The 26,877-nt window shown below is 33.5% G+C and overlaps 2 protein-coding genes across 2 annotated transcripts; one reads left to right on the forward strand and one right to left on the reverse strand.

Annotated features, from left to right (window-relative positions):
- Window positions 1-2,192: 2,192 nt before the first annotated feature.
- LOC134263026 (protein-methionine sulfoxide oxidase mical3a-like) lies at window positions 2,193-25,787 on the reverse strand. The gene is made up of 20 exons (XM_062745324.1): window positions 25,684-25,787; window positions 24,307-24,611; window positions 23,799-24,006; window positions 23,018-23,131; window positions 21,656-21,754; window positions 20,717-21,231; window positions 19,988-20,193; window positions 19,544-19,662; window positions 19,184-19,334; window positions 17,815-18,011; window positions 17,430-17,527; window positions 11,948-12,025; window positions 9,744-9,944; window positions 9,339-9,531; window positions 8,556-8,644; window positions 8,317-8,398; window positions 7,351-7,380; window positions 5,195-5,399; window positions 4,814-4,846; window positions 2,193-2,349 (listed from the first exon to the last, which is right to left on the reverse strand). The coding sequence occupies exons 2-20, from the start codon at window positions 24,556-24,558 to the stop codon at window positions 2,193-2,195; spliced, it is 3,027 nt and encodes a 1,008-aa protein (XP_062601308.1). The 5' UTR covers window positions 24,559-24,611; window positions 25,684-25,787.
- On the forward strand, window positions 12,357-15,546 carry LOC134263025 (tripartite motif-containing protein 2-like). Its single transcript, XM_062745323.1, has 2 exons — window positions 12,357-12,405; window positions 13,354-15,546. Exon 2 carries the CDS (start codon window positions 13,375-13,377, stop codon window positions 15,001-15,003), a length of 1,629 nt encoding a protein of 542 aa, XP_062601307.1. The 5' UTR covers window positions 12,357-12,405; window positions 13,354-13,374; the 3' UTR covers window positions 15,004-15,546.
- Window positions 25,788-26,877: the final 1,090 nt, after the last annotated feature.

Raw genomic sequence — 26,877 nt, forward strand, 5'->3', positions numbered from 1 at the left:
ACCTCCCTCTCTGGTGTCTTCTCAAACATCTTCCACGGGTCAAGTCTCAGTGGTTCAGGAGGAGATGTAAAGAAGTTTGCCCTTGCTTTCCGCTGAGGACTACTGTTCTGCACTAGGTTTTCTTCCTGACAAATATCTTTACTGGGTTTGTCTGGGGAGGAATCTTCATATTCCATTTCTTCCAAATCAGAGTCGGCCTCAGAGGCTTCATACTCTGTGTCTAGAAAAAATAAAACAAAACTTAACACATACAATACATTCAAATGTGGTGAAAAGATTTTCAATGTATTTTCAACAATGCCTGAATTACTTTCAATAAGTCTGTGTTTGCTTCAAAGAAATTATTCCAAATAAATATTTTGTTTTTCTTCACAAATGAATTTTCCAAATATTTAAAGACAGTGAAGAAATTTACCTCCTTCCACTATTCCCCAAGGCAACATGTAAATTTAAATATATTTAAATTTAAAACATTAACTTTTATATAAAACTAGAAACTTTTCCCCGAAATATCCATATCTTCCTGCATTTTCCCTTCCCCTGCTTAAAGCATTTTAAATTTGTTTCCCAAGCAATTCCTGTTCTTCACTCATATCTTATCTTTACTTCCCAATGCAATGTACTGTTATCATCCACTTTTTTCATCCCTCCTTCGATTCCAGACCTGCATCTTCTTTCAGACTTATTCCCCACCAGATAAGCATCTTCTTTCAGACTTATTCCACATTAGATAGGCATCTGTTGTCAGACTTATTCCCACCAGATAAGCATCTTCTTTGAGACTTATTCCACATTAGATAGGCATCTGTTGTCAGACTTATTCCCACCAGATAAGCATCTTCTTTCAGACTTATTCCACATTAGATAGGCATCTGTTGTCAGACTTATTCCCACCAGATAAGCATCTTCCTTCAGACTTATTCCCCAAAGGAACTTATCTTCTTTCAGAATATATTCCTGGCAGAAATGTATCTTATTTCAGACTCAATCCTCAACTTACAGACCTTATCTTATTTCAGACTCAATCCCTAACTTACAGACCTTATCTTATTTCAGACTCAATCCCTAACAGCTATATCTTATTTCAGACTCAATCCATATCAGATATTTATATAAGTATCTTCTTTCAGAATCCATCCTCAACAAATCTGTTTCCTCTTTCACAATTCATCCATAACAGAACTATATCTTCTTTCAGACTTATTTCCCACAAGATTTGTGTCTACTTTTAGACTCACTCCTCAACAGACCTCATCTTCTTTTGGACACAATCTTAAACAGAATTGTGTCTTCTTTCAGACTTATTCCACATCAGATATGCATCTTCTTTCAGAATTATTTCCCAACAGATGACATCTTCCTCTCAACTTTTTTCCCACCAGAGAAGCATTTTCTTTCACACTCAATCCTATCAGATCTGTATCTACTTTCAGACTCAATCCTCAACGGACCTGTATCTTCTTTCAATGTCAATCCTCAATAGAACTGTGCCTTATTTCAGAATCAATCCCTAACAGACCTTATCTTCTTTCAGAATCCATCCTCAACAGAACCGTGGCTTCTTTCAGACTTATTCCCCACCAGAGAAGCATCTTCTTTCAGACTCAATCCTATCAGATCTGTTTCTTCTTTCAGACTCAATCCTATCAGATCTGTATCTTCTTTCAGAATTGATCCTATCAGATCTGTATCTTTTTTCAGAATCAATCCTCAACAGACCTTTTCTTCCTTAAGACTCAAGTCTTTATGTAGTTTTTATCTCCAACAGAACTGTGCCTCCTTTCAGACTCATCCTTGACTAATTCCCTTTCAATCCCGTATCTTGTTCTGACTAATAATCCTACAGAACTATATCTTTAGTATCTTTATCTGACTCCCTTCTCCACAGACCTGTTTGTTTGTCTTACTCATTCCCTAAACAGCCCTTTATCTACCAGGACCACCAAGAGTCCTCTTTGTCTTACATTTTTCCCTATGAATCTGTATGTTCAAAAAATCCTACGTGTATCTTTATCTGACTCCCTGCCCCTTCAGACCTATATTTTTATCTTCAACATTCCCATCTCTCCTAGTTTATCGTCTCCCTCCTTTACCTTTATCATCCTCTGACTATCCTTTGTCTTCTCCCCTTTAGACCTATATTTTTATCTTCCTGCCTATCCCTGCTTTGTAATCTACATTTCCCTCTCCCTTTATATCTTTTGTTCCACGGCCTCCATTAAATTCTCATAAGATTTCCGTTTGAGTGTTTCCACAACAGCCAGGGCTTCCTCCAGTGTCAGGTCCTTGCTGACGTTATGTCCGTACGTCGATTCCACTGCCTCCTGTAACTCATCATCATCACTCGACCTGTGTTACCATGACAACATAATTAATACTTTTGTTTAAACTGACATTTTATTGACCCCATAATAGAGTTGTAATTTAAAACTTAAGAATTAGAAAATTAAGATATTCTGCAATAAAGGAAATTTAAAAGCAGACCATTTTTAACTTTATTACAGAAAGCAAAAACAGAATTATAACTGCTTGAAGATAAACATTTACAGGTTTGCTTATCTTATGAATTCAAACTATACATGTAGCTAGCAAAAACTTATTAGCAATTATTAGCAATTATTCTTAACAATACACATACTGGATATGATAAATTAGTCATTCCAATATCCACACGTGCTGGCAAGCTATTTTTGTATTTTTTGTATTGTATTGTATTATATTCATGTATAGTCTTTATAATTTATGTTTTCTTGAATAATTTATTGTCTATGTCTATGCAGTTATTACGAATTAAATGATAGTCAATTTTATCGAATTGCAGTCAATAATTTTAATACTAAATTGTTTGGTTAAAAAGCAATATACTCTGAACAGTTATATGTAATTACTTACTATTATAATATTTAACATCTTATACATGTAAATATCTATTCCATGATTAACATATGATTAATTTAATAATATGCTGAATTTACACATAATTTGTATATTTGAATATGGAAATAATATTTGTTGTAAACACTTTTTTCAATTTATATTTCATGGCTGAATATTAAATGAATGAAGTATATTTTTATCTGCAAATTAATTTTTAATCAACAAGGAAATATATATAAACCTTATAAAACGTGATGCAGCTATAGAATCTTTATGAAAGTGAACATTATTTAATTAAAAAAAACAAATTTAGAGAAATATTACATTTTAGTGTACAATTTACATGGAAAGTAATAATTTAAAAACATGATAAATTTGAAGATATATTCATGATCATAATGTTATTTAGTGGAACACATTTACATTATAAAAATGTTATCCAAGAAACAAGTATGAATTAAATGAAATGAAAATATATTTAGCACTAAGAATGTGGGTACATTTTATGTGATGATAATAGATTCCCTTCCAGAGATATACTGACAGAGAAGTCATACAGTGATATACAATGTAGATGTCCTGAGTATACACACAGAATAACACTACAAGACAGCTATCGTCAATATCATACCTAAGGAGAAATACATCGCTGTGGGGGAGAAAATGCAGATTATATCAAACAAGCCATTGTCATTGGTAGAGAATTGATAGGGCTAATTTACATAATACAAAGTCATTGTCATTGGTAGAGAATTGATACATCTGATTTACAAGCCTTTGATTTGGAGAAGACAATGAACTGATCATGTTTTTTTTAAATGATTTTGTTAGACCAAAGTTCAATACAGTTCAAATCCGTTTTTTTTTAATAGTTGTTCTTGCAAACATTGATCAAATATTCTATGAGCATATAAAGACACTTCAGTTTTATCATTAATTTTTTTAAGTTATTTGAATTCAATGTTTATGCATTTATTTAGTGTAAAATTAACATGTTAGTCAATGAAGAAAAATAAAAAATATTAAGATTTTTTCCCCTTTTTAAATTTATAATTTTTGGGAACTCCAGGATACTTAACAGTATATAAAGAATGGACTGAATTGAAATTTGAATTGAAAATTCATTCTCAACATGCAAAGTAAGCTTAGTTATACTGAAGCTAGTTTCTTTAAGCAACAATAAATTTATTACCACAAGGTTAAATTCTCCAAGATACAAGTATGGATTATGTGCCCCTGATTCAAACCAAACAATGTATTTTTGGAGGGTAAAGTCTTATTGAATTTTGTATTGATATTCATTTCTTTTGATGTTTTTTGTAAATTCTTTAATTAAAAAATACCCAAACAGAATCATATATCATGCATAATTAATTAGAGAGATAAAACTGTCAGTGCATTAATAATCTCATCATATTCTAGGAACAGACCTGCATGCAACATTCCCTTTAAACTATTCCAAAAAATAGACTTTTTTTTTTCCTAGTATCAGGTTGAAGAATCATTTAGCCCTTTATAATATTATTAATAAACACTGTAGTAATTTTTTGAATATATGAAGTATTCAATTTTCAAGTCTGGTTTAATATATTGTATATACATTGAATTATAATCAGACAACCTCATTTTAATTGTGTGTAGTTTTATTCCAATATCAGTTCCCTCAACCTGTATATAAATTACTCTTTCAATTTTTTTTTTGACATTCATATTTCTAATCAGCATTTTTAAATCAGAATATTAGTTGCAGTCATTTAAAAAAAACTATTTATAAAAAAAATACTAGGCATTCAAATGGACACCGACTCTCCAAATTCATGGATAATGAGCATTCCTTTTTTAATAAAAATTAAAATGGAGACTTTCTAAAAAATATCACACTGAACAAAATAAAAGGGATTTCTAAGACTGTGTCAGGCAATTCAAACAATCGTACCACCCCTGTAGGATAGCTGCTAACTCCAGATCACTGTTGTCATGGCAACAAAATGTTTTATCATAACATTTCAAAACTCAAAGTATTTAAAATCTTCTAAACTTTCAACCAAATTGTATTTAATATAAAAACAGATGAAGCAAAACAATAGTTCCAATGGGTAAATCATATTCAATATCATATGGCTTTATCTTAGGGAATCTAGCTATTAAATAATCCTAAAGAATTTGCTTTACATGTAAAAGCTAACATATCATTAAGCAAAGTAGAAAATAAAAATTAAATGACAATAATCAGAAATAAATAAATAAAGTATCAGAGAAAATCTTCTCTTGACACAATGAGGGATACAAGGTCAAGGTCAGATATAAATATACTTACTCAAGGTCAGAGTCGGAGAGGTCCTCGTCACTGAATTCTTCCAACATGGCGTCACGTGACATCGAGGCTCGTAGATTGTGTTCCGTTAATTCTTCCTCCGATTCCTCAGGAAGTCCATCGATGCTGTTCTCAAACTCGATTCTCTCCGGAGTTTTCTTAGCTTTGATGTAATCTGTGTCAGGGGCGAAAGGAGGGGTGAGAGGGGCTGCAAAAGGGGGAAAATTTTTAACATTCTGTGACTGAGTGAAAGATAGTGAAACATTAAATTTTATACATACTTATAATAAATTGCAATTACCCAACAGAAAAGAGGAAAGTGCCAAAAAATATAATTCTATGAAATATACTGAGATCAATGAAAAGTATTAAAGCTAAAAGTCTATGTGAAAATGCATGTGTATGGGTAGATTTGTGTGTTACCTCTCTATTATATTCTTTTTTCCCTGTTTAAGCAGTCAACAGATTGATACCACCCTTTAACATTTATATTTTTTCCTAAGTTTATCTTCCTTTTTGAATTTTATGATGAAAGTGAATATAATGAATGATCTATATTCACAAGAAATATACAAATTAAAAAAAACAATCTAAGTCCTGCTTGTTTTATCTGCTTAGTCTAATTAAGTCAATTTAATAAAGATAATAAATAGATATCTGTAATCACAGCTAATACAATGTACAGACAACACAGTTTTTTACTACAAAAAATTCCTCTTCCTAACCTAAAAACATTTACTTCAGGTGACCTACTTTCTTCTACTCCTATCATTTATCAAGTGAACCTAAACACCTTAAAAACCCATACACCAAAAACTCATTCACCATCTTAATCAATCGATTCATCACTGGACTCATCTGAACAACAACAACAAAATAATTAACTCTTATTTTATTCACAAAGCAATAAAAAAAATTCTTGATCACTCATGCAACCATGCAACAAAGTACATTTTGAAAGATGTGTATGCAGGGATTTTCCACAGCCCCGTGTAGGGCCGAATATGGGTCCCATTCCCAATTGCAAAATCATGTAACCTTTATGTAGATGCATATAAAGTGTGTTTATTTTGCATGTGTTCAATTTTTGAAAAATGGCAGTAAAACACACATTGAAAGTGTTTAAAGGTTAGAATGAAATGAACAAAATAAGAAATGGCTTAAACTTCATAATTATGTCACATTTGTGTAGTTCTAAATAATGATGTAAAAATCAATTTTATTCATCATAAGTGTTTATTTCTTGAAAATCATCTCGCTATACAATTTCCCAAAAAGTTGTAAAATGGATTTAAAAAAAAATGGTAAGGGCCTTCCAATTCCCAAAAGGTGGTGGAAAATCCCTGGTATGACAATATCCAACACTCATTATCACAACCCATCCCAACCCCTTAATCCCCCCCCCCCTCAAGTTTATACTATGTAACATCTTTATGTAGATGCATATAAGTGAACTTATTGTATCTGATATATCTGAAAATGGGAAGCTCAAGTTGTTTTTGCAAATTTTTACATGCCTGCTTTACTATTGAATTAAATTTTTTATCAATAATGATGAAGAAAGGGGGATAAATATTTTAATGATATTTATTTTTTTTATATTTAATTATAATTTACATTTTTATTCTAATACTGTGAAAATTGAAAACTTTTGGTCAATCCAAAAACCAGTTTTCCTCAACGAAGCACTGGTAAAGTGTTTAAATGTTAGTGTTGCAGTGATAGTAAAAATATAGTTTACAGTTATGTCATATTTGTGAAGAAATATTTCAAGTTAAAAGCACTACAATCCTTTACCATGTAAATTCGCTTCTGCTTAGTGATGAAGGTTTTGTATTATATTTTGGGCATTAATGACATTATGCAAGTCTCACAGCAATTATTTTTTTAAAAATCAATGACCTTCCAATTAATAATTTTACTGATACTCTATACTACAAATATATCAGAAAGAGCCTAACAAAATTGTTACTTGAAGAAAAAAATTAGACTGACCCTAACACGGGTTGAGTAATAAAAAAATTAACCAATCAGCCTGATCCTTACAAAGGTTGAGTCATAAAGAAAAAAATTAACCAATCAGACTGAGTCTTACAAAGGTTGAGACATAAAGCATTCCATGTGAGCACGGAGACATTGCAGGTGAACATATTACTTACTTTTTGTTTCTTTCCTTCCTTTTTTAATGACTGAAAATGTGTAGTCAGAAAAAATAGCATTTTTAGTTGATCTTGCAAAATTTTAAATGCTGGCAATACTATTAATTTTTTTATTTAATGATCACAACTTTTATAACAATGCTTTTTAAATTTATAATCCCCCCAATAAAAGAAAATCAAACTATTTGAATGGATTTACTCATTTTTAGTTTTTGTCTTGTTTTCTTTTGTTATTAAGAATTTCCCTACATGAAATATATTTCACTCATGTTTTTCAGGGGAGAGGGATGGAAATAAATTATTTTTTTAGTAGGTGTTTGTAATTGAAAACTTTTGGTCAATTCATAAACCAGTTTTTATCAAAGACAAGGCAACTGCTAGCTTGATAACTCATTGAACAATGTAAGATTGATAAATGTTGAGTTAATCTTAACCCTTAATAAGTAGAAAAGTGAGGTAAATAAATGTATGGGATTATCTTAAATATGTCGAAAAATGAGGTAATTTACATGTGTACATCACAGTTGATGTGAAATACAGTTAAAAACAATATGTTAGATATTAAATACTGTAAATTAAGTTAGTAGTAAACAATAAATATCTATTAAGTATTTCAATGCATGTGTACACTGTACATATGTTGAATATATTCTAACTTTATAAATTTCCTAAATATGGGTGTACTTGATTTGCAATGAATAGTATTATAAAATTAAGAGTGTACTTGAGTTACCATACATGCTCCTTTAAGTATTTAAGAGGATATGATTTTACAATTGTTTCATGTATTTATTGAAAATCTCAAAAGAGTTTGAAATTATAACAGTTAAAAAATACAATTTCCTTCCTTGCACAACTACTCTCCATATGATTATTCAAAATATTATAAGGAAGATAATTCTTCCTAACAAAAAGCTAGATTAATCTTCTTCACACAAAGGGTGATAACACTACCAAACACCATACCTGGTATTTTTTTAGGGGAGTCACCAATTGTTTCCTTTTTGGGTGTCTTAACAATATCCTCCACAATTTTTGGTATGTTCTCCTTAAAAGAAATATCAAATAAAAATTTTCAGCAAATAATATTGATATTTTAAAAAAAATTTGCTTCCTTCTTAAAGTGCATAATTATTTACTAAAAAGAATTTAATTAATTGTATAAATACGTTGAAATGTATACATCCTCGGTATAAATTTATTACTTTTGATGTGTCCTCCTCAAACGCTCGCTTTCTCTTGGCCCGACCTAATCTCATCTCAGGCTTAGAATGGCGGAAACAGTAGAACTTCACTGTGTGAAATTAAAAATGTAGAATACACAAGGAAATAACAAAACTATCAAAGAACTGTGGACCTTTGAAAGAACTTACAGTGATCCTCTAAGAGAGATGTTGTGGACCTTTATAAGAACTTACAATGATACTCTAAGAGAGATGTTGTGGACCTTAATATGAACTTACAATGATCTTCTAAGAGAGATGTTGTGGACCTTAATATGAACTTACAATGATCTTCTAAGAGAGATGTTGTGGACCTTAATATGAACTTACAATGATCTTCTAAGAGAGATGTTGTGGACCTTAATATGAACTTACAATGATCTTCTAAGAGAGATGTTGTGGACCTTAATATGAACTTACAATGATCTTCTAAGAGAGATGTTGTGGACCTTAATATGAACTTACAGTGATCCTCTAAGAGAGATGTTGTGGACCTTTGTAAGAACTTACAATGATCTTCTAAGAGAGATGTTGTGGACCTTAATATGAACTTACAATGATCTTCTAAGAGAGATGTTGTGGACCTTTATAAGAACTTACAATGATCCTTTAAGAGAGATGTTGTGGACCTTTGATTTAATTTACAATGGGCATCTAAGACAGATGTTGTGGACCTTGAGTCAGATTGGTTCTGTAAGAACTTACAATGATCTTCTAAGAGAGATGTTGGTGAACATAAGACAGATAGGTCCTATGAAGACTTACCTTCACCCCCTGCCAGCCTGTCACAGCTGTAGTTGTTAACCCTCAGTCCACATTCACAGAAATCACACTTGAGACAGCCCCGGTGGAAGAAGATGCCCTCAGCACACATTCTCTCCATGATGTACACACGTTTCTTACAGAAATAGCAGATCTCACTCTCTGGCTGGGCAGCCAAAAGAACACCTGTTGTTTTCTAAGGGATAAAGTGAGTATATTTATGTAAATAGAATACATATTAGTTACTATCTTGAAACATACGCAATATTTTAGCAAGGAGAGAACAAGGATTTTTTTTTCCTGTAATGTATCTCAAAGAAATCCAACCCTCTAATCGAATAAAATCATGCACAAATCTTCATTTTATACACAAAATTTCTAAATTAATTCTGAACAAAAATTTTTTACCACTTTTTGTTTAACTGGTGGCTCCAAGCCTTGTTTGAACTTTGACACCAGGATCTCTGCCATCTGGCTGACCTTGACATTAGACTGAAGGTCATTGTACAGTTTGACATTAATATCGTCCTTTTTGTCCACAGTAAGTTTGTTGGCAATCTCCTCCATTGGTAATTTACTGTATCGGGTGAGCTGAACATCACCATTGTGCTGAAAAGTTCAAGTTTTACGTTTGTTACAAACACTTTAAAGCAATATGAGCTGCATTTTTGAGAATTTTATTTTGCTGGTAAAATGTGTTATTATGATTAATCTGTATGTAATGTAAACCTTTATGATCAAAAAGACCAAAATAAAGTTTAAACATAGGTAATCAGAGATTACAGAGCTCACCTCAACGAATGTTGTCTTTAAATAAGGCAAAGTCACACAATTAACCAACAAAAAATGTACATTCCAAAAATGAAAATATCTAAGCAATTTTGATCTGATACTTTGAAGTAGACCAACATAAAAAATTTAAAGTAGTTCTTCTTCATGAAAATGTAATTCAGCATCTAAAGCAAATTTGAGTTTTCATCTCTTGATGCAACATTTGTGCAAGTTTGGTTTATACAATGTTATAAAAGCCTTAAAGTTTTTTGGTAATAGACCTGCAACCATAACTTTAACCTGGTCTATTATCTGAAAAATGTATATGTCGAATTCAGCATCAGAAGCAAGGCCATAAGTGTGCATCCTAAGATGTATCGTCCATGCAAGTTTGCACATAATAAGGCTCATAGTTAATTGGAAATGAAACATACATCAAAAACTAACATTTTCACTCATCCACAAAATGTAGGTCAGATTCAGCATCCAAAGCAAGCCTGGTAGTATGCATCCTAAGATGTATCATCCATGCAAGATTGTCATTAAAGAACTCATAGTTACTTGGAAATGAAACCTGCACCAAAAACTTTTACTTGATCACTCAACCAGAAAATGTAGGTCAGATTCAGCATCCAAAGCAAGCCCGGTAGTGTGCATCCTTAGATTTATCATCCATGCAAGTTTGGTCAACATAGGGCTTATAGTTACTTGGAAATGAAACCTGCACCAAAAACTTTAACCTGTTCACTCAACCAGAAAATGTAGGTCAGATTCAGCATCCGAAGCAAGCCTGGTAGTATCCATCCTTAGATGTATCATCTATGCAAGTTTGGTCAACATAGGACTTATAGATACTTGGAAATGAAACCTGCACAAAAAACTTTAACCTGTTCATTCAACCAGAAAATGTAGGTCAGATTCAGCATCCGAAGCAAGCCTGGTTGTATCCATCCTTAGATGTATCATCCATGCAAGTTTGGTCAACATAGGACTTACAGATACTTGGAAATGAAACCTGCACCAAAAAACTTTAACCTGTTCACTCAACCGGAAAATGTTGGTCAGATTCAGCATCCGAAGCAAGCCTGGTTGTATCCATCCTTAGATGTATCATCCATGCAAGTTTGGTTAACATACGGCTTATAGTTACTTGGAAATGAAACCTACACCAAAAACTGCACCAAAAATGTTAACCTGCACCAAAAACATTAACCTGGTCATTCTTTTGCTAAAATTGCAGCATCTGAAACTTTGACTGGTACAATGAAACACACTAGAACCATCTTCCATGCATGTCTAATCAATATAGGACATAGAAGTACTTAAAAAGAAAACTGCTCCAAAAAACTTAACCTTAACCCGGGACGCCGACACCGACGTTGAGGGAATTACATAAGCTCCCCCAACTTCGTTGAGGTGAGCTAAAAATGTTTCAGAAGAAATATTTCTGTGCAACCAAATTATACAGTATTATATAAGAAATCATTATTGTACAGGACGACAATAATTCAATTTTGCTTCAATCGAAGCTTATAAAAAGTTCTTCCATGGCAAATATGAACAACAAACGTTTATAAATGTTCTATTTTCCTGTCATTGAAGTAGTTGATTACAAATTGAAAATATTTTTTTCCGATGTCAAACATGCAGCTCATATTGCTTTAAACAAAGTAAATGTCAAATTAAAAGCTTGCAGATTATACTGGACATTGCATAATTAAATTTCTACATCTCATAAAAAATACACTATCATTACTATTAAAAAATCTCAGAGAGAGAGAAATGAGTCAGAGAGAGACAAGAGAGTCCAAGAGAAAGAGAAAGAAGAGAGATTTATTCACCTGTTTGATTTCCTCCCTGAACTTTTTGCGACTCAATGACGTGTTGTGTTCATTTTTTTCCTCCTCTCGTTTAGAATTCTACAAGAAAAAGAAACAATACAGCCATGACTTTAATAAATATGAGTAAAAAAAATTCTACTTATTCCTTTCCCTTCTAAAACAATTTGATTATTATAAAAATTGTTTTGTAATGATCCTTGCTATCTTAAGGAATTTTCTGCCCCCCCCCCCCCCCCCCCCACAAAAAATCAATACATTCAATTAAAAAAAAGACGTTATGAAATAGAAACACTCCAATTTATATTTGAAATCTGACCTGTCAGTGTGCATAATCTTAGCACTTTAATATATACTTTAAAAAGTACAAGTACTTGAATCACGTGACAAGAAAACAGTTCATAACGGATAACTCAACTAGGAAGCAATATTGTTGTCTGGGAGCCATGTTAGATTTACAGGTCAGATATGATACATAAAGCTGTTTTTACGTTCTTATTAAGTATTTTTAATTACCCAAATGAGTAAATTATTGTTCTACTTAAGAATTAACATTAAGATATTAATAAATATAGCTTGTCTGAAACTTCAATGTCTGAAAAAGAATGAAAGACTTTGAATTAGGTCATTGACGTGTCTGAAAATAGAATTTTGCAATTATTACAATGAAATTTTCTTATGGTCATTCAAAATTGAAGCCATGGTCCTTTTTAAGTAGCAGTTTATAAGTGATGCCTGTTTTGAAGGGTAACAGTTAAAATTGAAACACGAGGAAAACCACTGTGAATCAACAAGTCAGTGGAGATTGACAATGGTTTTCTGAGGGATGTCAATCTTAACTGTTACCCTCCAAAACAGGCATCATTTTTATTATTTTACTGAAAGTTTAATTGATAAAAGATTTTAGCCTAAAATTTGTCGAACATTAGGAAAGCTTTCAAATTCCTAGCTTTTGTTTTTCTCGGTAAGTTTTAAAAAAAAATTAACGACCCCTTTATTGTTTGTTTGATATTCAAAAAAAGTTCCTCATCATCAAAGTTTCATCATTTCTGTTGTTTTCAATATTTAGCCAAATTGGATGCATTGATTGATGTCAAGTGTCTTTGACTTCTTTCAAATGCATACATGTAACTTGCATTTTGAGAATTCTATGGCATGTGTCATATTTCCGTTGTGTCACCTGTTGTTAAGTGCACTGCTAACGCTGAGGTTAACATTACAGATTGTTAAATGCATCTAAACCAATAAAATTTCAGTATTCAACATGAAAATATCACATTTCTTTACATTACCAACAGCTGTATAATCTTACTTTTCCAAAATTATTTGTATCAACAAACCAGTTAATTTCATGAGAATTTAATCATTGGTATGTAACCATCACTTTTACTTCTCTACTTTCATTGCAGATTGTCGCCTGATCTTATATAATGGATCCCCGGTATAGTGGTCAGGATATCCTAAGGTGTGACCTTTGTGTGACCAATGCGGTTCAAAGTCACTGTGAGCTTTGTCATGTCAACCTGTGCAAGGCCTGTGTAGGAGAGCATCTCTCTGATTTTATCAAGAAACATAGAGTCATATCATATATAGAAAGAACATCGATGCCTACCTATCCTACATGCCCAAAGCATTCCAAGAACTGTGAACTTTACTGTGAAGAATGTGACATTCCTGTTTGTTCTACCTGTATCTCCTCAGGTAACCATAAGGGACATCATTTATCAGATGTTTTACAAAAACTTATCTCCAAAACAAGAGATATGGAGAAAGACTTAAAAGAACTTGAGACTAAAATTTTCCCAAAATATGAAGAAATTGCATCTAGCATGAAAACCAAAAAAGACAACTTAGAAACACACTACACTAAATTAACAACAGCTGTCACCAAACACGGAGAAGACTGGCACAGAGAAATTAACATCATTGTCAACAAACAGAAATCTGATATTGATGACATGAAAACTAAGCATCTGGCAGCCCTAAATAAAGAGGAAAATGAAATCAAACACATTACTGCAGAAGTGAATCAATGCATACTTGATCTGAAGAAAATGCTGGACGCCAATGATGTCTCCCTAACCTCTGCCTACAAATCCAGAAATGCTGAATTGAGACATTTACCTCCAGACCTCAACGTTTCATTCCCAACTTTCTCTACTCATCAGATCAACAAAGAAAAGCTCCATCAAATGTTTGGTTCTCTGTCATCATTATCCATTACAAGAGAAGAATGCGGTAACACAATTAAACCACTGCTTGATGATCCAGAATTCATTACCACCATAGACACTGGGTATAAACTACTATACAGTGTTAGCTGTCCCAGTGATGTAGAAATCTGGACATGTGGAGATAGTAAATCTATGAAACTCTACAACCTCAAGGGTAAACTTCTGAAGCCAATCAAAACCAAGTCAAGGAACAAACCAAGTCACATAGCAGTGACAAGGAGTGGAGATCTAGTTTATACTGACCCTCATACAAGAACTGTAAATATAGTGAAGAATAAACAGATACAGGAAGTAATCAGACTTCAGGGATGGACACCTTACAATTTCTGTAGTACCTCCTCTGGTGACCTCCTGGTTACCATGGTCAGTGATGATAATAAACAATCAAAAGTTGTCCGTTACTCTGGCTCCACAGAGAAAAAATCCATTCAGTTTGATAGTGAAGGCAAACCTCTGTATTCATCTGGTGACCTTAAATACATCTGTGAGAACAGGAACCTGGATATCTGCGTGGCTGACAATAGCGCCCGTGCAGTAGTGGTGGTCAATCAGGCAGGAAAACTCCGATTTAGATACACTGGTCATCCCTCTACTACCACAGGATCATATGATCCATACGGCATCACAACAGACAGCCAGAGTCAAATCCTGACAGCAGACTGGGACAACCACTGTATCCACATCCTAGATCAGGACGGACAGTTCCTCCGTTACATTGATAATTGTGATCTACAGTATCCATGGGGTTTATGTGTAGACAACAGTGATAACCTCTTTGTGGCGGAGAATACCACTGGTAAAGTGAAGAAAATCAAATACATGTAAACACTGCATTATGTCAAGAAATGACTGTAAATAAGATTTAGTTATGAACTAAGAGTTAAAAGTAGTTTGACTTAGGACTAATCAATTTATAAGTAGGACATGCACCTTATACAATGTTTTGAATTTCTGTTGATTATAAGAGAAACACAGTTTAAGATACTATATTTACATTTACAATGTCTTTGTTCAAGATAAAATTACAAATAGTGAATGTACTTTTTTTCCTTATCAATGTACTAGTTCATCGATAGGCGCAGTCAAAAAAAATCACGAGCAGGGCGGGACAAACAGAGACAGAAGCAGGACTTCTAGCACGTGGATTGGCGGAATCAAAAGCATATAAATATAAGGAAAAACTGTCTTAATTTTCAATTTCAAGACAATGATATATTGATTGGCTTGCGTGATAATTTTATGCATAAACTCCTATGGCTTTGCTTTGATTGACATCATGAAATCGAAAATAAGACAGTTAATTCTTAAATCAAATGTATACAGATATTATAAAAGATCAATATTCATGAAAATCAAGAGTGCATATAGTTTGGGTTTGTACTTAATATGATTAAAAAAAAATTCTCAAAATTTTAATATTGATTTTATCTTATCTGTATATCTAGAAATGGTTTTAAGACGTAACATTTTCAAAAATGAATACATCCAAAATCCTGTTTATAAAATAAATATACTGTAGACGTACTTTTTTACGCATGGTATTAATTTACGCTATGTACGCGGTCACAAATAATCCGCGGAAATATGTCCAAGCGTACGTAATATAAATGTAAGGCATATAGTGACAGTCTAGAAAAGCTGCATAATTTTCTACCCTCGGATTAAACAGAAATTGGGATTCCGCAGAATTATGACCCCGTGAAAAAAATACGTCTACAGTATATTATTATAACAGTAACTTGATCCGAAGGGTCGTATCACGTCGAGTTGACAGGCACGGATCATCAGATCTAACGAGACGCGAAGCATCAAGTTTGATCTGATGATCCGCGTCTGTCAACGAGACGTGATACATGTGTTTGGCTCTTTGGATCAAGTTACTGTTATAATAATAAATTTATTGTATACCCCCTTATAACGGCTAAATATATTAGAATAAACCTTTAGAGATCATACTAATCCATTCAACAAAGCATAATAACAAAGGACCTCTTAACGTGAAAGAAAAATAATATAATGTTTCTGCATACTACGTCATCAGTTTCAGAGAGTGGTGATATGGATTCAGAAAACCACGGTGCTGTGATCTGGAAAGTCGAATCACGATGTCGAGATTTTGTAAAACCAACCCTAGAACTGAGTGATACACATTATGTATATAATAAATGGTTTTATTATGTGATTGAATACTCCTAGTTCTCTGTCTGGCTGAGATTTAACAAATGAATGTAGATAAAATACTGTATTTCCTATGTAGCTTGTATCAAGAGCTTTGATTGGTTACAGAGTCGGGTGTAAATATCCGTGCATCTGACTTGAGCCGGGGGTAAATAAAACGTCACAATGCCTAGTTTTTCTATGATGATAAAAAGCAAATGACATGGAAGTCACGATGCATTGTTAGTAGTATGTTGTAAATCTTATCGATAGGTTGAGACACAGTTGATTCAGGGAGTTATGTTTACAAAGAATTTATTTGGGTACAAAGGAAATAAATTCGTTATCCAGGTCCGATCAAGTGTGTACAGAAATTTACCCCGAGTTGTATTCCATACACCCTTCGGCATACGGCCTCAGAGTGTATTGAAGAAAAACCCAGGGTAAATCCCCGTACACACTTGTTTGAACCTGGATAGCTTATATTACACCTGCACATGAATTACCTATAGAACATTATATTATTTATTGACTTTGTTCACTTCAAAGCTGTAAAATGTTTTCACAGCAGTGCTAACTTCAAGGCATACATGAAAAAATAAACCCAACTATTAAAATAAATATAGTATACATGTACATGAATTGTGCACAAATATATAATTTTTTATTAAGCTTTTCTCCTCATCTGCTTGAAACTATAGTTAATTAATAATAATTATTTACCCGCTCTGTAATGAATTTAAATTGGTCACATTATTTGACAGCCAAATGATAAATGCATAAACAATAATCATGCTATGAGTAATATGTATTTCAACATATTACACAATCCCAGCATAATTTTCTAACCTTTACTCTTTACCCATATGCCACGATTTGACCCACTGGCCATATCTTTAGAGTGTTTGCCTGGCTGCCCCTTAGAGCATTGTTTGAAACAATCTGTAAAATTAGCTAGACATGCAGGGCTGACTGCTAGTAAAAGTTGTTAGCCCTGCCAAAAATGTACTAGCCAGAAAAAATAATTGTCTTTTATAAGTTTGTTTTAGCAATAATGTGAATGGGGGCTGCTTACTTATACATGAATAACTTACTCTCTTAGATCTGGTAAATTTGGCACTACTGCGGATTTTCTGTAGAAGAGTTCTGTGAAGGGGAGATTTATGGCTTTCTCTTCGAACAGGGGACTCAACTGAAATATTACAAAACTTGTTTAATATACAATTCAAGTTATCAATTTTAATTTGATACAAAGAGAAAGTTCATGATCATTATCTGCCAGTGGACTTTTCTTTCTTTTCTCATGAAAATAATGACAAATAATGAACTCCCCTTTCTGTTTCTTTGATTTTATGAACAAGTGTGAGGATTGACTTACTTTGTTATAGTAAGGTAGATGGGGATTAAGATACAAAAAGTAGAAGTTGACTGCCTAAAATGAGAGCCTCGTTTCAAAATATAAAACAAATAACAACACACCACTTGGGTTCCTTTCTTTGTGGAACTTGTGATAGAACTCGGAGAGGTAGCTGACCATGGTCAGTTTATCTGGACACGCGCAGGTGGACATTTCCTGACCGGTCATGACTGGACTGATTCCCAGCTCTGTGTGGGCCACGTCCAACGCCAGCTGGTTATTCTTAGCCACGTCAAGCGAGGACAAGGAGTTAAACTCTCTGAAAATGCAATAAGTAAACAGTCAATGGTTGTAAGAAGATACACTGCTATATTATCCAAAGGCTCATTCTACTTTATTGTAGGATCCGAAGTAAAAATATCAATAGAAAAAAGTTATGTTTGGAAAAAGGGTCAGGCAATCCAATCCCAACCCAGCACCATCCCAAACCCCTGACTCTATATGCCTGTTTCCCTGACTCTATATGCCTGTTTCCCTGACTCTATATGCCTGTTTCCCTGACTCTATATGCCTGTTTCCCTGACTCTATATGCCTGTTTCCCTGACTCTATATGCCTGTTTCTCTGACTCTATATATGCCTGTTTCCCTGACTCTATATGCCTGTTTCCCTGACTCTATATGCCTGTTTCCCTGACTCTATATGCCTGTTTCCCTGACTCTATATATGCCTGTTTCCCTAACTCTATATGCCTGTTTCCCTGACTCTATATGCCTGTTTCCCTGACTCTATATGCCTGTTTCCCTGACTCTATATGCCTGTTTCCCTGACTCTATATGCCTGTTTCCCTGACTCTATATGCCTGTTTCCCTGACTCTATATGCCTGTTTCCCTGACTCTATATATGCCTGTTTTCCTGACTCTATATGCCTGTTTCCCTGACTCTATATGCCTGTTTCCCTGACTCTATATGCCTGTTTCCCTGACTCTATATGCCTGTTTCCCTGACTCTATATGCCTGTTTCCCTGACTCTATATGCCTGTTTCCCTGACTCTATATATGCCTGTTTCCCTGACTCTATATGCCTGTTTCCCTGACTCTATATGTCTGTTTCCCTGACTTTATATATGCCTGTTTCCCTGACTCTATATGCCTGTTTCCCTGACTCTATATGCCTGTTTCCCTGACTCTATGCCTGTTTCCCTGACTCTATATGCCTGTTTTCCGTCTGCAGTCATATATCATACAGGGGCAAGTTAACAGGGGGAATTTAGTTTGAAGTCGGTATTAAAGTTCATGTTCTGTATCTTTTTATTGACAAACATGCAGGAGACATGAATAAGATGTTACAGTAACAATAATATTTTGTTCTTGAAGACTTACATAAGACTAGGTTTAAAGGTGTGTATTAAGACTTACATAAGACTAGGTTTAAAGGTGTGTATTAAGACTTACATAAGACTAGGTTTAAAGTTGTGTATTAAGACTTACATCAGACTCGGTTTAAAGGTGTGTATTAAGGCACACAGAGCAAGTCCACTTCTCCAAGACGTAGTCAGATCAATTATGTGCACGTTACGGAACTTGTTATTTAGGACTCGCTGGCACCAGTGTAATAATGTATAGCTGTCTATCAGCTCCTCTGGAATACAAAATTAATCACTTATGCTACCTAATATCTACAAACTTTGAAAATGTCAGACCACAAAAGAACCAATCATAAATGAGTATGAAAAATATTAAACAGCATTTTTTTTGCTACACATTGAGAATGGGTCAAGTACCAATTCACTGGGGGAAAAGTGTTGAAATAGGACAAAGGGGAATTCTCTAATGTAAATAAACATTTACCACTTCTTGGACGTTTGGCTGGAAGATCGAGGATTTCATCTTCATATGATCGATCACCACAGTCGTACAGATGTCTCACTTGTTCAACACGGAGTAACTTTGTATTGAGGTTGGGGTACCTAATGATCAAGATAAGCAGAATGAACACAATGAAGTCAATACTTGAAAAAAAAATAGGCTTCTGTGGGTGAACATTCAATGGTATTTAACTTTTACAGAATGAAAACAGATAAGCTGAATTCAACAAAAACAAAGTATCTATTTTTAATATTGTGCACTGTGTAGGAGAACATTTAAAATTTTCTGGGGGGGGGGGGGGGGGGGGAGAATATTTTAGAATTTTTGAACTAAAATACTAAATAAATAAATAAAAAATCTGCAAAAGAGGAAAGTAAATTTATTTCTGTGCCTGGTTTGTCACTGATATTCCATATCCAATCTTACCTTGTGTTTGGGTCGATTGTGTATTCACTGTGATTCTTGCTGAGGTTTTCAGGCGTAGTCTGTGACAGAAGCTGGTATATGCTCTCTCTCTCGGCTATGACCTGGAGTGGTGTCATTTTCCCCGAGGCCCAGCTACGGATCATCCAGGCAGCATCAAATCCGCCCAGAAATCCGCGAGCACAGCCCGAGCCTGTGGGCCAAAATGGCTGAAAAAAAAAGAATTTTTAATAAGTTTGTAAATTTTGTATGAAATACACAGAAATTATCTTGCATGATTTACTTCCATTTAAATAATTTTGCTAGACAAATTTTTTGGTAGGTTTCTTTACAAACAAATTCTTAATGAATTTAATCAGTTGAGGCTTTTTTAATGCATGCATACCTTTAAGTAAAATGTTAAAATATTCATGATAGAAAAAAGCAGAAAATTGAAAAATACAGTACATGCACTTAAAGACATTTAATTATATCATTTTGGTCATTTTCATTTCATTCCCTGTAATACATTGTACATGTACTTCCAACGAAAACATACTCATTGGAAATTTGTTGTTTTCCCTTCCACTGCATAATACTTGATGAATGCTCTACCAGATTTATCTAATTTAATTATAACTCACAAAAAAGTATAATTTTTGTCTCACTTCATTTCTGATATCTATGAATAGAGAAGCACTTCTCTAGCGAAGACAGTTACAAAACTACAAAGAAACAATAAAAAAAAATTACCTCTAACAAACTGTCCCCAACGAGTCCAATTAAAAGCTTGTGGCCATTTCTATCCACAACTCTAGATGCATTCATAGCCGCAAACATGGAGGTAAAATCAAACATGGCTACATCAGGTTGCCCGTAATGATTAATCGCGTACTCTAAGTTCGGCAAAGCAAAGTTTGTGGAGAAATTTGCCGCCTCTTTTGCGTAATCCAGTAATGCGTCCCTGTCAATATTATCCGGCGACAACAAGAGAGCTGTATCTGTCCTATCCTCGCGTAACACACCTTTGTCCAGTAAACTGTTCTTTTTAGCCGTCATCACAAAGTAGTGCGTGTCGTCTTTGTAATACACAATATTCTCCAGATTGATCCCTGTTTTCTCGTTCAGGTCCTTGAAGAACTTCTGGTTGAAGATGAAAGCCACGCCGCTAATTTCCTCCACTTTGGCCTCCTCTGTCGTGTTGCGGTTGATAAAGTTGGCCGTTATTGCTATGGCTAATTTCCCACGGAACTCCTTCCTTCTAAAACCTATAAACATTCCAAGATTTATGATTGTGTACAAACATGAGATTACAGCACATTAAAATTAAGTAATTATCATCTTACTTAAAGGCTATCACGGTTCCAAAATTTTTCAGGTCATTTCAGTAACTTTTTTTAATTGTTCTGCTCTTAGTAGTACATGTATATCTATGAAATTTTAATTTCAATACATGAATTAAGCTTAAAAAAATAATTCTTACAATAAATTTATGATTAAATCTAGTCTTAATTTTGCCACCTCCAGATCATGGGTGATTAGCACTACTAGAATGACTATGAAAAATTGGAATTGAACATTTTACTCTGGTTTATGTTTATTCTGAGGATTCTAATACAGTCTTTCTCTAACTTAATACAGAAGCAAAAGTAAATGTAGTGAAAATATGATCTGAAACTTCCAGGTACTTGCCCTGTAGGGTGTTTCGTTTTCCATCAGCACCAATCAACACATCAAATTCATACTCTGACACTACATGGTCACTCGGAGTACAGGCACACCGCCAGCCTACTGCAAAGTACATCAAATTTATATTATCAGGGTATATTCTGAATGCTTTGTAGTCAATATGTTATTTGATAAAATATCTCTAGGAGCTGGACAATTTATCAAAATTCAGACTTATTTCTCTTGGTTTGTTATTATTTTTAATTTATTACAAGTACATTTATATCAATGTTATTTTTTAAACAACCATTGACAATAAAAAAATAAATAATATTAATATTAGCAGAACTTTTGAGAAAGATTTGGTTTTTCAAAAGATATCATACAATTTCAATGAAAGAAATGTAAGATATAATTTTAAATTGTAGAGAAATATATACTATCATTCCAATAACAGCGTGTCACTTCGCTTAACCGAGCGTGATTAAGTTCCACATGTTGATTACCATATTACTCATCGATTGGATGTTTGATTTCAATGAAAGCTACACTTCTTTGCATATGAAATACTGAACCCAGCAATACCACTTACAATACTGACCAATCGTATTGAAATGATTGTTCACGAGAATGCAGTAAACAATAATCACATGTGGACAGGCAAAGCGAGTTTTCAACCTTGTAATGATGGAATTGATCGCTATATACAATATAATATAAATATTATAATAGTTCCAAAGTATAGCCTTACTTATTTCATGTTTTAAATACATGTATTCTCATTCGTATCAAAATTAACTCTATTCGGAAAAATCACAAGGAATATGGCACGTGCTTTTTCCCGGACAGTAAACGGGCTTTGACTGACCACGTGTTGCCGGTGACTACAAATGCCGAGCAATCATTAAATACGATTGGTCAGTGTTATCGGTGTATTGTTGGATTCTGTTTTTTATATGCAAAGTAGTATTGATTTCATTCAAACCAAACATCCAATCGATGAATGATATGGTAATCAATTTGTGAAATTTTTACCACGGTCGATCAAGCAAAGTGACACGCTGTTATTGGAATGATAGTAATTGCTCATTTTAATACAAATCAAAATGAAAACTTTATGATCTATTAAAAAGTTTTATATATTATGTATTACATATGGCTGAAATCTAAAGTAACAGCATGTTTTGTGCATAATTTTTACCATGATTACAGATACTGTAAAATCACATATTTTCAAGGGGTCAAGCAAATGAAATTTTACATTTCAAGGTGGTCATAAATTTGTGGGTCTCTCAATTCCTCAAAAACAACGATAATGAAACCCCCATGAAAGTGAGTGATTTCACACCGAGTACATAATTGTTATAGGCATTTATGTTAATTTACCACCAGGCTTCTCATCCGAGGGTTCAATCAATCCATCGAAACTAACGTTGACGTGAATTTCCACTCCGACCAGTAGCGCCACCTTCATCAGTATACACTGTAACTGTCGAATGCCTGAAATAACCAGAGGTCTCTGCATGATGATATTGAATCTCTACTGGCAAGAATTTACAATAGCACACAAAAGAATATTGTCTACTTTCATTTACCATTCAAATAACTTTAAATAAATATTTGCAAAGAGTACAACTTGAACAACTGCATTCTAAAATTACTTTTTTAGAAACATCTCCTGTGGAATGCTGATATCAATTAAAATATTTTTCTTGGATGAATTACATGTGTTTTCCTCAAATTTTTAAATAATTTGCTTAACATAGAAAATGCACAAAATTTTGTGCAGCTAGTTTTTAATAAGGTACGTATGACGAATATGAAAAAAACAGAAAACTCTAATTTTCCTTATGATACAAATGTATAAATAGTATATACATGGTATATGATCTTCCTTATTTTCTTGAGTAAAACAACATGTACATGATGTATAACTTAGGTTATAAGGAGAGATAAAGGAAATGAAAACGGAAAGTTCTTCATGTCTAGCTATCTATGTACATTTTACATCTAGATCACAAGAAATCTAATTAAGTAATATTAAAAAACATGTCAAGTGCAAAATTATGCTGCACATTTCACAGTTATGTTTTTTTCCCCCCCAGTCTTGATATATTTTCAACACCTACAAAAGTGCACAGAATGTGCCATAAATTCTTCAACTCACTTATATGGTCAATAGCACCAGCACAAAATTTTCCAAAAAACTTTTTGGCCCCCAGGTTTTTTAGGTCCGTGATGAGGTAGGGCCAGAGATGTAGGACATTGTTCCGTGAGAAACTGTCTCTCTTCTCCACCAGAACCACCTTACAACCAAGGAAAGCGGCCTCTATAGCGGTCCTCAGGCCGCAAGGACCGGACCCAATCACCAGGACCTGTAATGTACAAATTTGGATTTACAAATAAATTTCTTGATAAACAATCCTTCATCAAATCCTATTCAAGTTTACAACAAAAGCATTGTATTTAATTCTTTAAATAAAAAATTCCCACCCACCCCTTTCTTGCAGTGCATCAGTTTTGAACACAGTCTGAGTTACTCTTGTGTTTACAAAATGACCCCCCCCCCCCTTTCCTGTAATGAGATGGCCATAACCCTTGTTCAACTTACTTAGAGTTAGTACAGGCCTCCCTTTTCTTGTAGTGGGTCAGTTGTGACCCTTTATCTAACTTACCCTGGTGTTGGCACAGGCCTCTCCTTTCTTGTACTCTTTCTGCGCCATTCTCTTGTTCAACTTCACCCACACGGTCTGGGCCTTCCATGACGTCAGCTGGCTACTCAGGCGACGGTAGAACAGTCGATGGTTGGTGTGTTTTAGTTCTAGGACCTCACAGAGCTGATGGAACGAGCTGAGAATGGACTTACAGGTTCCAGCCTTGAGGAAGCTGTCGAAAATGTAGTCGGCACTTCCACCGTGAGTACCCATCACTCTCTCATCCTTGTCTGTTTCTCATGAATGATCACGAAGCATTACAACTTCTATAGTAAAAAATAATGTGTACTGTTATAAACAACCTTCGGCTCAGGTGAGCTAAAAATTACAAACAATGATTTAATGCAATCTCATTCATGCTATACAAAACTATCATTTGGGTCCTCAGTCAACAAGATTTTGTAAATGACGTCATATTTTTGTCACTTGTACAGCTCAGATTTTGATGGGAAAATCTGAGAAATATGGCACCTCAATTTAAATGCATGGGAGCCTGGAAAGTTTCAACTATAACTTTTTTTCTCTTTGATGAATGATACCCAGTAAACGCAGGCTAAAGGAGTTTACTCAATACTGTTATAAGCAGAATGTAAAACAACATGCATTTGAGAAAGTGTGCAGAATTGCTTAAAAATAAACCATGTTTGCCCTTCCATAGTTTCATCATCAAACATATTAACATATTCATAAATTCATTTATTAATGAATTAATCATTATTCACCACTGCTATTTTTTCTCTCTCTCTCTCTTTTGATGGATTTTTTAAGCCCAGAAACTCAGAATTATAATTATATTGCATTACAGTTAAAACTCCTTTTATATAGCCATGTGAACTTATGTTTGCCTTTCAAGAAAAAGAATATTATTCAAGACCAAAAAAAAAAAAGATATCTGTGTGCTAATTAAACTGTTGCATTCTGCTATTTACATTTTATATATGCTACCATCAGATCTTTTTTAATAAATGCATTATTTTAAAGAAGAAAAAATAGTGAAATACATACATTATGTACACAGGTGTACCACAGTACATACCTGTATAAACAATGAAAATATATTTTTTTTTGTTCAGCATGTCCGGATGTTTTGAATCAACGTATCATAAGAATCCATTTATTCGAAATGTAATGAATTCCTAGTGGTACATATTGGTACATGACATATTTAACGTGAGTGACTAATCATGTGATAATCAGGAAAAGCAAAAGATACTAGAGATAATTAGACATCGTTCAACTGGCTCTTCCGTGAGTCATAGTTCAACAAAGACAATCCAAGAGAAATTATTATTCTGTGTTTCATTTTGAATAAACTATAGTTTCACGTAAACAACCTACCTTTAACATTTATGTTCCTTTAATTTTGGATCCAAACGCGAAAAAATAATTATAAAAACATGTTTAGTCTTTTTTGTTCTACAACCGCCATTTTGCTCTTTCTGTCAAAACAGTAATTTCGAGCCCGACCCGAATATTTTTTTGAATTGCGTCGATAAGCAAAAGCAATATTGTAAAAATGTTCTCCACTGTTTATATTATGCATAAGTTTCCTCACCATTTAATAATTTTTTTTAAAAAAATAACACAAATAGAATTAGAAAATATTTTAAAATAAAAGTAAAAGTGTTTAAAAAACAAATTGAATAAAATAAAAGGCTTATTTAAAATGATAATCTCGATTTTTGAAATATCCGATGTTGAAATTCCTTTGACCTTTTCCCTAAAAGGATTACCAACTATGCTACTTGAAGAATATTAAAACCAGGGAACTATAATATGAGTGTATTTGTCCCTGTTAAAACATTCTATCTTTTTTTCCAAAAAGATAATTAACTTGAAATATAATATAGAAATATGTTTCAATTAATTCATTTTGTAAAATTTTTGGTGTGTGTAAAATTATGTAAATGCTAGAACAAATTTCATTTCAACCATCTGTTTATGCATGAAAGGTATTAATGCATTTGTTTCTGTAATAAATTTCTAATTATTACAGTTCTAAACAAGTGCCTGTGCTGAAAGGTTACAATTGACAGAAATCTGTTATTATGGGATTATAAAGATTTTCCCGTATTAACTTATGATAATATTGTTGCTGATGTCCATAAATTTATTGATAAAACAGGTATAGATATTTGATTGACGTGTTTTATTCCAGTATATCACTTGAACATATGTTTTAAATTAAATGCATTATTTGCAAGACATGTTAATTATTATACATATAGAAAGGGGAGTAAGTAAGTTGTAAGACTTTTTGATAACATGTAACTGCACAATACTGATGTATAAGATGTGTTCAACATCGGCGTCGGAAGCGATCGAATTGAAAGGGGAGGGGAGTGAAGGAGAAAAAAATTGAAAAGTAAAATTGAAAAGCAAAAAGACAAAAAAGGAAAATGTGTCCATTGGTCTATTGTCCAAACACAAGAATCTTATTTCGTAGGGGGATGGTGGTTTCTTAATTTCAGTATATTTTTTTATCCAAATATTACCACATACCCTTCTTTGACCCAAACTGCAACCGTGCAA

Source organism: Saccostrea cucullata, unplaced genomic scaffold (assembly GCF_032062105.1).
Source record: "Saccostrea cucullata isolate Sc308-1 unplaced genomic scaffold, CSIRO_AGI_Scuc_v1 ctg1512, whole genome shotgun sequence".
Taxonomy (NCBI): Eukaryota; Metazoa; Mollusca; class Bivalvia; order Ostreida; family Ostreidae; genus Saccostrea; species Saccostrea cuccullata.